The sequence below is a fragment of the Oncorhynchus kisutch genome, linkage group LG2 (assembly GCF_002021735.2).
Source record: "Oncorhynchus kisutch isolate 150728-3 linkage group LG2, Okis_V2, whole genome shotgun sequence".
Taxonomy (NCBI): Eukaryota; Metazoa; Chordata; class Actinopteri; order Salmoniformes; family Salmonidae; genus Oncorhynchus; species Oncorhynchus kisutch.
In genome coordinates this window covers 43,914,135-43,927,253 of record NC_034175.2, presented here as the reverse complement: position 1 = coordinate 43,927,253, position 13,119 = coordinate 43,914,135, and the positions used below count along the sequence as shown (strand labels likewise).

The window sequence follows — 13,119 nt, the reverse complement described above, 5'->3', positions numbered from 1 at the left end:
ACACGCAGGCAGGGACGGCTCTGTTCGGTTGTTGTTATCACTAATGAGATCCTAACGGTGAGTGTCACAGCCTTCCTTCCTGGCCATAGGAACAAAGCAGACACTCGTTTGTTCTCTGTTGACCTCACAAGACAGCGACGTGTTCCCCGAAACGGTCCCCTTGTGTAATAAAGATTGGGACAATGCCAAGTGGGTGAACCCGGGCTACATACTTGACCAGAGTGCATAGCTTCAGGTTAGATACTGATCAGAAGTCCCATTTTGTTTGAACTGAGTAAAGCTCACTTACCTCTTGCTCTTTTTTGGCCATACTTTCTGTGTTACTAACTAGGTCAACTGCCGTGACAACACTGGATTTGGTTTGAATCCGCTGCTTAAAGCGTGTGTGTCAGCATATAATACATGATCACAGCCTCATTCCGTTCAGTCCGTGTTCTTTTGATAAGAATAGCCATTTCTGTTGTAACACAGTATGCTAACCTCTTCCAAAGCATTCAGAAGCAGCTCTGTGGTGGAGGGGGGAAAAAGAAGCCCTCGGAAGCATTCTTTGTGCTATCGAGAGCATAAGAATCTCCGTGTGTTTTAAGTCAGGCTAATGATATATTTTGATAGCTTTGGCAAGTTGTGCTGTTTATTATCTTTTGTGATAAGGGTTAAAACAAAACACACATGTCACAGCAAGTGTCCTGCAGCCTGGCAGCTTTAATGAGATAAATTAATGAATTTAGTGTTGCCACATACAGCTCCTGAAAGCTTGTTATCAGAGTGATTGTTGAACTGTTATGAATGGAAAAAGGAAACGGGGGGGGGGGGGGGGGGGGACAGGATGGGGGGGGGACATGATTGGCTGATGTTCCATATGTCCTTGATTACCTTCTCTCTGCTTTTATTCTAATAAGTGCCATTCTTTGTACTCCCTTGGACGGGTAGACAGTCTGACACAAGATGAGAATAAATATTGCATGTGGTACACATTAAGCTGTCATCCAGGAAGAGAGAGGGAGAGATGGAGAAATCCACCGCTTTACATTCTGCTGCTTGCGCTACACTTTGCCTGCTCTTGTCACAATTGTCACATCTTGATGACTTTCTCCCCCCTCGTGTTCTTGCTCGCAGTCAATTGCAATGAATGACAGCCCTGCTGCCCCGTATAGAGAATTATTTAGGGTGATGTAGTATGTACTCCTGGGAGTTACTGTTTGAATTTCTGATCGTGATATTCGTTTTTTTTATTTTATGGAGTGTTTGTTCATTCAATAAAGCCAAATTCACTATGGATTTGATCTATGTTTGTTTTCAAGTATTTGTACTTCATGAAAGAAAGTTGTTAGCGAAAAAAACAATTGAAAAAGCCTGTTGTTAGCATGGCCTTGTTGTGCAGCTTGAGAAAAGAGAGCAAGAGGATGCTCTTAATTAAGCCTCTTCCCATTGTGCCGGTACCGCTCTGCTCCCCTCAGCCGTGAAGAGGGAAACAAGTTCACAATATTGGCTGTGATGTGAGGAAAGTAGTGAGAGAGGCTGAGGTTGTGTGCTGGCTGCTTGCCTCTCAGGGCTGTATGTATTGCCTCTCTTCGCCTCTCCATCCAGCCGTGGCCACGAGGAGCAGAGAGCTTCTGCACTCGTGTCCTCACAGGAGCGCACCACTGGGAGGATGAAAAGTGTCCCACAGAGCCCCTGACTTCCCAGCCTCAAACGGCACCGTGAGCTCATACCTCTCATTCCCCCCCTCCACTGAGGGAGGAGGGGTGGAGAGCTGGTCGAGATGCTGCGTGCTCCAGAGCGTTCAGCGGGAACTGAGAAACAGAGAGGGGGGGGGGATAAAGCCTCTGGGTTGTTATTGTATTAGTTGGTGCATGGCATGCAAGCCAGCAGCAGCAACAGCAGACAGATGGGGAATCCTTCAGCTGTGTGTGTGTGTGTGTGTGTGTGTGTGTGTGTGTGTGTGTGTGTGTGTGTGTGTGTGTGTGTGTGTGTGTGTGTGTGTGTGTGTGTGTGTGTGTGTGTGTGTGTGTGTGTGTGTGTGTGTGTGCGTGCGTGCGTGCGTGATTTCCAGGTTCAAGTGCTGAGGAGCTTTGTTTGGCTGTGTGTCTGTCCACCTGTGGGTGGGTCAGTAATGAAGTAGTGGAGAGGGAGAGATTGTTAGAGGATTACTTCTCAGTCCTGTCAGCATTCAATTGCATCTGAAAGGAGGCCACTCTGGGCCTAGGTGCTGGGTCCCTTTGTCCTCACCTTTTTACAGGCTTACCTGACTAAGCAGTGATAATGAAGCCGGTCCGTATGAATGCACGGCAGACACAGGCCCAGGTCACAGGCTCAGGTAGCTGCACCTGTACTTTAGGAGCTCCCATTGTGTCCTCCCTCCTGAGTCGTTTAAGCAGATCAAAGCTGTGACAAAGCCCAGGGCAGCCCCAGGCAGGCGGAAACACAGGAATTATTCCCCCTTCAGGATTCTCTCACAGAACAAGACAAATAGACAAGGCACCCCTGTGGGAAGTGTTCATCCCAGCCTACTGTGTGTTGGAAGCTCTTTTGTTTTTAGTAGGTTGTCATTACTTTACCATAGGTTGTTCCGTTGAATAGACAGACATATTGTAATTGCTGCAGGCGTGTATTGTAGAGCTAATAACCTGTGTTAATTTAGGTGTAGGTATTGTCGGCTTATTGTGGAATAAAATATGTAGGCGACACACAAAAAAGGCTATTAGGGTATCGAATAACAGCATGTTTAGGATGTGGTTGTTTTGAATAATCTAAAAAACATGACCGCAAGAAAATCCCGTTAGAGTATTATGAAGACATACCAGAAATATGCATAATTTGATGTATATATTTTAGGTTGAATAGAGATTAAAACAAATACATTTAGAAATATAAATCGTTGGAGGCCGGTTTTAAAGAAAATATTGATGTATTATATTTGCTTTTAAATGATTATATACGGGATATATATACATACTTTTTTTTAGGAGACTAGCAGGAAAAGCAGCAGAAACCTGGCTCGTTCCCCAGTCTTGTTTGAGGCTTTTAGGCCGGTGAGTGATTAGCAGAAATAATGTCCCTGTCACCCTTAATCACATTAAAACGTGGTTAACATTTAATTTTTCCTACTTGATATGCAAAAATTTCCACTAGATTTGCAGCGGAGGCCATTGAAATTCCATTATAAAAAGAATAAAAATTTCAGGCGTCATTTGTTCAGAGAAGGAGATCTAGATTTGAAAGTGCTGAATCTTTCTATTAGCAGAGCTGTGAGAGATGGCACTCTATACTGAGGCATAATGGGACAGTGACAAGACACACACACACACACAGAGTGTCTTTTCTTTCACAGTCTTTTGTTCTCTTCCCCCAGTAATGTATTGTATCTACTTTGATATTTTGGCATCTTTGACAGTGGTCACCCTGCTTTTACAAACAACACATCTGAACTCAATTGCACAGTATGTTAAGGAACATGTTTTTTTCTCAAATAGTACGGGTACTTTGAAGCATTCTTGGATTGAGTCAACACTGTGTAAACTGTATACTGAAAGTGAAACATTTCGACAATAGAATATACATTTTATTTGCCAGTTTCTGATGAATTAAGCTCGGCATTGCTTAGATTGTAGAGTGCATAGTTGAGACAGATGGCCCAGACTCAGTATCAAGCTGTCAGCGCATTAAAGATACAGGACATAGACCCATCTGAGTGCAGACAACTTTTCACTTATTACCTGCACGGTCCGACTTTGACAAGACGGACTGACATCACATGACACTTTGTACGTCATTATTTACCAATGTATGCGTGATGGTATAGCCTCTTGGAGAGGAGCAATATTTTTGACGTTTTGGCATGAACATTTACCCGATTCATTTGTCAAGACGCGTTCTCACACAAATAATTGGAGAGGATGTAACTACTGTAAAGTGGCGTGACTAGACAGTGGTGAAGTTCCAGAAATTGGTCGGAGAAGTCATGTTGACAGAACATCAAATCTCTTAATTGACAGTGCTGCGTTGCCTCTGTTGGGAGAAGGGGGTGTACCTTGTTCCCGTGGCAAGGTGTTTGTCTGCTCCTGTGTCACTCGATGCGAGGACCCAGGGACCCTCGTGCTCATTTGGCGCTCACATTCTCCATCTCGGCGTCCGCATTATTAAAATCATCCCTCAGCGCTCCACCAAGAGCCTCTTTGTTACTTGGCTGGCGAAGCTCGCTTCTGTCAAGTCTTCACCAATTACAGTCGCAGGTACAATGGTCTATTCACAGGATCACAGCCCTTGACTGGTGTGGGGAGAGTGATTTGTGAATCATTATTCGGCTGCCTGTAGAGAATGCGATACCTGAGGAATGCAAATAATCTGCCAGCCAATAGACGGCTGGGCTCCGAAAAGTGACAGGCTACAGCTGTTATTATCCCAGATTGGATTCTTTTCCCCTCTTGGAGAGGCAGTCATCTCCTTGGCTTTCAAGCTGGAGGTTTCCACTAAATGTTGTTTCTTTCCCTTCATGGGAAGTGGTGGCCAGCTCATAGTGGCGGCTGTCAAATCCTCAACTCTCGTTTAAGCGCATCACAGCCTCACTCTTAGCAGGAAGGGAAATATTAGGCAATGGTTCTAGATAGATAGTTATGTTTACTGCAGAGGGAATCCATTGATGGTGTAAGAAGCGATTTTGGCATCACTCAGTAAGATAAATTAAATGATAAAAAAAAAAGCATCCAAGCAACCGCTGCTATGACATTTCCCTGAAGTTGTCATTCTTTTCCCATATTTAGCATTGATTGTATTGTTGTAAGCTGTAAGTGGTAGAAATACACTAGAGTTGATTGACTGCACCAGTGATCCAATAGCGAGATGATAAACGGTTGACATTGTTATTGGAATAGCTGTGGCATTGAGGTTGTGCGGTCACTCCCTGCCTTTTGATTTATAGGTTTTTAAACAGGAAAGTAGGATTACAGATAATGACAGGGGCCTTTAGAATCAAGTCTGGGAGCTCTCTCTGTCGGGCCCAAAGTGTTCAAATGGGTCTGTGTGATGCTGCTCGTTGGGTTTCGTCCAATCCCAGGCCAGGCTGAAAGCGTGTGGGGCTAATCTCATAATTATCCGACCCCCCCCCCCCCTCACACATTGTTCTGGCAGAGAGTTACCATTAACTGTGAGGATATCTTTGTCCTGCAATGTCAGGTGTCCCGCTGAGTCACAGGGCAGAAAAACCTCTTAAAACGGCTTTAAGGGAAGTGAATAACTAAGACGTTCATAAGTGGGAACACTATACTTACATCCATCCTGCAGGCCTTCCAGCAATTATTGGACTGGGTGCTAACGGTTTGAAATAAATATACTTGTCCTTTACAGTAAAGATTCAACCGACAGTAAGAATGGATTTGGGGTAAAACATTGCCATTTTAACTATATAATTGTCAACAATCTGCTTTTTCTTAATGGGATGTCATTGCATGTATTCTTTCATACCTACACATGACATGTCACATAAACGTAGTCCTGAACTGGGAACTTGTTAATAACCGAAACTTAGCAACAAAGTGAAACTGTGCAATCGCAGGGCGACCTTGGCAGGGCAATGTTCCGAAACGGCATGGTAAACAGGCCGGGCTGTTCTCTCATGAATATGCATAGGCCAGCCGACGGATAACAAACGCTACTCTGTTCTGTTCTGTCAGTCAACACCAACACCACGAAGCTCCATCCTGTCTGTGTTGTTGTGTCTACTGTCCAGGTTGGTGAAAATCAAGGAGTGGGTGGACAGTCACGACCCCGGGGCGCTGGTCATCCCCTTCAGCGGAGGAGTGGAGAGTGTCCTGCAGGACATGAGTGAAGAGGAGATTCAGAAGTACTGCACCGAGCACAAGGCTCAGAGGTTAATTAGCATTCAGTCTCCCCACACTTTATTATCAACTGTGCCCTCCACGCACTCCTTTAATTACATGCGCTGATAGAATAATAAATGGGAGAGTAATTACCATTATAAAGCAAGGATCCCTCTCTTAACGGGAACAACTCAGTCAAAGGGTTTTCTTCTGAAATTAAGTTTTTAACTGTCATCTGTCATCTACAGGTATAATTATAACTTGGGCATTTTGGGTGTATTGTTCGTATGTGAAAACCTCTATGGAGGAAGAGAAATTGTGACAGCAGATTTTTTTTTCTCCCGAGCCCTGAGAGACGTTGGGATGAATTCTTAAAGGTGCTAAATGAGACGGCAAGCGTGCCAATTAATCCAAAAAAATCACTGGAGAATTAAATGCTCTATGTTAAACGAAGTGATCCTATTTTATTTATTTAATGAGTTTATATGCCGGGATTGATGTGGTCTTGCCAGAGAGGTGGCTACGAATCAAAGCAATACTAAAATACCCTAAATGACCTAGCATTTACAGCACCGTGAACAACATGAAAATTGATATTGCTTTCACCCTGCTTATTCTGACAGCGTTCTGACAAGGATCATCAAGGCTGGCTATGGAGCCCTACAGTTGGAGTACTTCTTCACAGCTGGACCAGACGAGGTCCGTGCGTGGACCATCCGGGTAAGACCCTGTCCCAGCGGCTGGCCGCACCGCGAGCCGTTCCACCCTGCTGGCATCCAGCCTGATATCAGCCACTTTCAACTTTGTCATGGTCCTGCTTTAGCTAGTCATTACAGGCCAAGGATAACTTCAATTACTGGTGAGCTGCTGAACAGTGAAAGTGGGGGGCTACATTGATTGAGGAGGGCAACAATTGATTTTGCCCATTACGTCCTGAGAATGTTTCCATCCAGCGCAGATCTGCCTGCCCTCCTCCTGCCGTGGGAGATAAGGGGCCCTAGCATTGTGCCTGCCTAATCTGTGTGACGGGGGTTGTCTGTGCTGAAATTGATGTGGCTTTTCATTTGACCATTTGTGGGCCCTGCTGGGGGCTCCTCCTCCCTGTGTCTCAGTTTACTGAGCCCGCCGAGAGCCTGGGTGACACTGAATCACAGGCGGATTGACATCGATACAGATGTTGGCTCGGCACACTGGTATTGTGCAAATGTTTTAGAGGGAATAAAAGGATTAAGGGCCGTCCTAATAATGTGTCCTACCTGTCAGGAGTAGCATACCGATGCATTGGTTCATCCTAACACATGTAAGTAACGTGAGCAGTGTTTAAGACAACTGGCTAAACTGAAAGTATGTACAGTACGTTCTTAAGAAAAAGACGACTTTGAGCTTAAAGTTTTTGATTGACAATAATATATGAGCCACCTCCTCCCAGCCATGAGTGATGTCCTCGGTGTGTTTAGGAAAGTAACAGAAGTCCTCCAAGCCTTTCTCTCCTGTGGGCTTGTCTCCTTTGACATAACTGATTACGGTTAGCCTTGATTGTGTATGTGAGAGGCATTTAGTCTGGTAAGCATCGGTGAGTAACTATATTAACCCAATACATCTCACATTGTAAAAACTGCACTCTGTAACGTGGTGCTGCTAAGCCCTTTAGCATGCTTTATTAGGCAGCCTCGAGGTGACCATTATCTATCAGGCTGCTCTGCATAGCTGTTAACTACTATGATGTGTACCTCTTGTAGTGTGGCATAGGACAAAATCATCCCCTAATCTATTTTTCTCCACCTAGACAAACCTTGATGCTGATTAATGGTAGTTAAACTTACAAGCACTCCGTCAATGAGATTGCATAGGGATGGTAATGTATTGGAGTCATTAAATACACATCATTCTTTTGGCATGAAATATGTTGACCCCAACCTGATTATATACATAATTAAAGGTGCTCAACAGTTTCGAGGCACAGTGCTACAGAGCAGGGAGAGGGAGAGAGGGAGAGCAGGTCGACAGGCACAAGTCATAATGATGCAGAGCAGGAATGTCACTTATTTGGGTCATTTGTCAATTTCCCCCAGCATTATTTCAATGCATATAAATTGCGTATTTTATCAGAGACAGTTGTGACTTCTAGCGCTAAATGGGATTTAATGTAGAAAGAATGTATAAAAACAGTTAGGGAAAACAGTTGTTTTTGGTACTCGGAATGTACATCTAAAACAATCAATTTGATATTTTCCATAGTTATTCCATTATAATGTATGTTCCGTTTAAATTGAAATGTATATTCCATAAAGGGAACTTTTACATTTCCTTTCAATCATCTGCTGTGCTATGAAAACCTTTTGAGGAAGTTCAAATACGACAAAGAGGAGTAAGAATATGTACAAATACATATGCAGACAGTATACACTGTATATAAAATATAGTGAACGTTTCTATTTCAAAATGGTCAGGTATGATACAGCCAGGTCAATATAGTGTCTCTCCCACTGCAACACTGCCCCTCTCGCTCTCTGACGACCTGAGGCCAAAGTCGCAACCCACAATGAGGCAAGATTGCTTGGACAGAAATCAATAGCACCCTGGAATGGGAATCAGAAATTGCTGGTGGGCATTGATAGCAGCTCTGACTCCTTATCGGCCTCAAGGCTGCTCTACCAATGCACAACGGTGTGTAGTGCTATCCAGAAATCAGGAGCGAGGTAAGAATAACCCCCAACACACCCCCTAGCCATGCTCACTTCACCATCCCCCTATCAAACAGCATGTCAGTCCTGTGCTGTAATCCATCTTCTCCAAAACAATTAATTTACCTTGTGTGTCCTTTCTCTTTCCTCCTCCTGACAGAAAGGAACCAAGGCTCCACAGGCAGCCGGCAAGATCCACACGGACTTTGAGAAGGGCTTCATTATGGCTGAAGTAATGAAATTTGAGGATTTTAAAGAGGGAGGCAGTGAGAACGCTGTCAAGGTGAGCCGTCGGGGTGCGCCAGGAGATGAGGGAAGTCTCCTGTGATCAGTGGAGCTGACAGTCACCACACTGCTCGCACTGCAAATGCTCTTCACCTTTACTCAGGGGAAGAAATTACTGCACACACTCCGCCAGCGCACCTGACAAGCCAACTGATTCCGTCTCTAAACACTGCAATTCTACTCCTGCTGCACATATCTTTATCCCAATCTGCTCTAACAGGCTCATGGTAGGCCTTTCTTATACCTCAGACCAGCCGCTCAGAGGAAGCTCTCGGTACCCCACCAGGCGTTAACCAGCCACATCTATAGAGCACACCGTTAGCTTTACACTCTTTGCCGCCAAATCCCCAAGCCACTGTAGCAGCACTGTTACAGCGATATAAAGGGGCAAGTTAAATAAAGTGTGATTTTTTTTTACATAAGGACTGTTTCACGGATGAACAGCACATAAGTGTGGCCTGCATATCTTCTTTTATAACTGCCAATGTAACTGCCAATGTTTGTTTTGACCTTTTTACTGGGATGTGGCTTTTAAATGGGCTCTGCTCTGTCAAATATAATCACTGTACTTCATGGTGAATTTGTGAAGACAATAGCTCTACGATAAATACAGCAGGTTATGTCGCTGAGCGCTTAAAGGCCCAGTGCAGTCAAAAACGTGATTTGTCTGTGGTTGTACATACTTCTGAGGTTGGAATAATACTGTGAAAATTATGATAATGCCCTTTTAGTGTAAGAGCTGTTTGAAAAGACTGCCTGAAATCTCAGCCTGTTTTGTTAGGATTGAGTTTTGGCCTGCCTAGTAACATCACCAGGCGGTAAATTGGTTAATAGTAGAAATAGTTCCAAATCTCTCTGCCAATAACAGCTAGTTTTGAGTTTGCCCCTCCCCACTCAGACCACTCCCCAACAGTCCCAGCCAGTTTTGTTTCTTTTTGTCCATTTTAATTTAAAACAATCACAGTAAGGTACTTAATTTTTACCCAGAAATTATTTGATATTGAGATAAAAATGGCTGCATTGGATCATTAAACGTTTTTATTCTCAGTCTATGAGTGCATGGAAATGCTCAGGGTAACTATAAGACATTGGCCTCAACTACAACACCTCTCGTCGGCCTGGTCGAGTTAATGCTATTGGGTCTTGCGTTTTCTTTTTTCAGAAGAAAGCTCGGGGCAAGGAACAACATTCCAAAGTGTTCCATGTCACACAATGGATTGTAGCAATTTCCCGACACCCACCGTGACTAGTGTGTCTGATGCTGTTGGTTTGTCTTGTATGGTCCTGCCCTTGACACAGCAGGACATGAATCTGTCCATGTCAGTGGTTAGCACGTGTCTGGAGGAAGTGCCTCTATTGGTTTACCTCCAGAACCTTGACTGGCATCTGTTATTAGTGGGTACAAAGCCCTTCACAGTCCTATTATGTAGATAGTTGTGGTACTTAAGCTTCAAACACGATTAAACTTGACCACCAGCCAATAGCTGTTGATGACATCAAACCATGTGGTAATTGGATACTTTTTAACCTGAAATTGGCCTGGCTTCTGTTTTAAAACACAGCAGGTCTAAAAGTAACAGTGAGTAGTTGTTTCACCAATGGAATATATGGATTAAACAATTAGGGATGTGGACAAAGTGGAGATCACAGAGTTTCTAGATGAGTATCAGACAGTAATCCCTCCTAAATCCTGTGCAGGAGATGTGTGATTAGCACTGGCAAGGAGTGAGAGCTTGGCATACTGACTCCTAATGTCACCCAGTAGATCTCCAAATCCTCTGTCTGGCAGATATCCATGCACTACATTACTAGCCCTATAGGGATCTGGAAATTACCAAAACATTTGAATAATTCAATAATATTTCACCTCAATTCTTTGTAAAAATGTGTATAAAACCTCTGTAATGTATTTCTGGTTACTAGTTCCTAAAGTGTCAGGAGAGGGTGAAATGTGCAGGGCTCTAGGGGTTTGAACATGATTGTTATAGAAGCCTGACGTCAGAGCCTCAGGTCCTGTTGCATGCTCTCCTTCCAATCCCCGTTCCCTCGTTTATATGTGGACATGGAGCATTTTTGACTGCAGCATTAAGGCCAATGCTAGTTCATGTCAGTTGTGGGAATGGGCTGTTTGAATAGGCCAGCGTACAGGGATATCACATTATTAGTAATCATATCTGCTTAAGCCAAGCTTGCTCCTCCAGATGGCTGCTTTCAAGTGCAAATGAACCAGTTAGACGTGTCTGGTTTAATACATACTCTGGAATCACAAATAGCCATTGATCCCCCCCCCCCCCTCCAAGCAGTGTTTCTGGTGCTATAGAGTCTGGATTAAATGGTCTCCTGAGCCTTTAAAGGGACATTGATTCTTCTAATTAATTGTGCTCTGTGCAGAACCAGAATGCATAAACCCATCCATATTAGCACTTCAAGTCAATTATTTTGAGTTTGCCCGGGAAGGGGAACAAACACATCTAATGTATACAAAAGAAATGTTGGAACTTATTTTGTTTCCTTGAGAAGTATGAGGTTGCTATAATGAAGAGCGTTATTAACATTTTACTTGTACATATGAATGGAAATTGACAGAGAAGAGGGTTGTTCACTCAGTGGGAATCTAGTCACCCCATGAATAAAACATGACTGTGTGTATATGCTGTTTTCAGGAAAGAGTGAGATGATCACGTGTGTTCATTGCTAATTTACTATTTATAGCCATTTCTTGTTTTTCATTGCTGTCATTAATTAGGTGTTGTGTTTCTCTGTTTTACAGGCATCGGGGAAATACAGACAACAGGGGAAAACCTACATTGTGGAGGACGGAGACGTCATCTTTTTCAAATTCAACACCCCGAACCAGCCCAAGACTAAGAAGTGACTCCGTCACAGTCTGTTGGCTACCAGAATGGACTGCGCCGTTAGATAATTCGTCTTCTTTGTTTTTAGACAGAATGAAGCTGGAGATTGTGATTGATACCTGCCAGGTCGGCTCAGTCCTACCTACTGCCCACTCTGCCACATTATCCCTGTTTGTTTTTGGTTCAGGAGAATTCCATACAGTCCCCCTTGCCAAAGAACAGGTCCACTAAACGTTGACAGCTTTTGGTAGGAGCATTTGAAGAAGCGTATTACTCTCTTGATACTTCATTAATCTCCATCACTGGTGCCAGGCCTGACACAGCTGACAGCAGGGACAATGCGACCTGCTCCTCTCTTCCTTCCAGAGATAATGCATGTTTTACAGTAGCCCAGATGTCTATACTCAATAAAACATTTGACAAAACCAGCCTGTGTGTGTTTGGGGATGTCTGTATTGACTGGCGCGCGGGTTGCAGACAGCGATAGTGGGTCCTGCTGGCAACTGATTACAGAATTAAAAGACACAGTTGACAGTGGCTCTGGCAGAGAGAGGACAACCATAATTGTATCTGTAAAGCGATTCTTATTGTAGAGGCCTAAGTGTGGGATATTGATTATTTCATACAAGAGAATTGGTCAGGTGAAATTGTGTTTGAATGAACCTTTCCTCTCCATGGTTAGTCCTGATATTCTGAGATGTTCTGTATTTAAAGAGACTGCTTATAAATGTGCACCCCATTATTATTGAGAGTGCCATTATCATTAGACTTAGGTATGAAGGCTGTTTTTGTAATAATTCCTCTGTGTCGCCATTCTATTGAATGACCGGGAAAACGCAACAACTAAACCAAAACTATTTCCATTTGAATAGTCTTCACAGAAGTCTTTATTTATATTAAATTCTGAAAAGAAAATAGAAGTCACAATTCGGGAGCACAACTAAAAAAGAAAAACACAAAAAAAACATTCCTAGTCCCACTGAAGTAGTGTTTTTCTCACCTGTATACTTTGTGTGTAAGTGTTTTTGAGGCATTTATGCTGATGGAATGGTATGGCTGGAGCTGCGGACGCTGCTGCAAAGTGAAATTGTCTGCTCCACAGGAGTGAGAACACAGAGCGGATCAAGCTCCTTCGCTGAATATCTTGCCTCTATAAATACCCCTCTCTGCAGAGAACAAAATGGCCTTCTCGTAGAGGCACAAAGATTGAATAAAAATTGTCATTTCTCTGGAAGTGCATTGCATGCACTAGCTTAAAGAAATTGTGTGTTGACCAAACAAAGCTTGCACAAACCCTGCAAAGCATAGTGTTTGGCATTGAAATAAAGTTGTATTACTGTCTTCAAGATATAATCAAAAATAGAATCATGACCAAAAACTAGGATCATGTTTGATGGGGGATGTTGAGGGCGGAAGAAAATGGATGGCCTGACATTCTCCTGTAGAATTCTCTCATATAGTGCAGAATTCATGGTTCCT

At 43.5% G+C, this 13,119-nt stretch overlaps 1 protein-coding gene across 2 annotated transcripts in view; it reads left to right on the top strand.

The window, feature by feature from the left end:
* The window catches only part of LOC109866780 (obg-like ATPase 1), a 42,766-nt gene extending 30,698 nt beyond the window's left edge, over positions 1–12,068 (top strand). For both annotated transcript variants that reach the window (XM_031795224.1, XM_031795223.1), the window contains exons 8-11: positions 5,726–5,866; positions 6,440–6,536; positions 8,661–8,783; positions 11,556–12,068. In XM_031795224.1, coding sequence (XP_031651084.1) covers positions 5,726–5,866; positions 6,440–6,536; positions 8,661–8,783; positions 11,556–11,660 — 466 coding nt within the window. In that variant the 3' untranslated portion in view covers positions 11,661–12,068. The remainder of the gene's footprint in view (positions 1–5,725; positions 5,867–6,439; positions 6,537–8,660; positions 8,784–11,555) is intronic.
* The last annotated feature ends 1,051 nt before the right edge of the window (positions 12,069–13,119 follow it).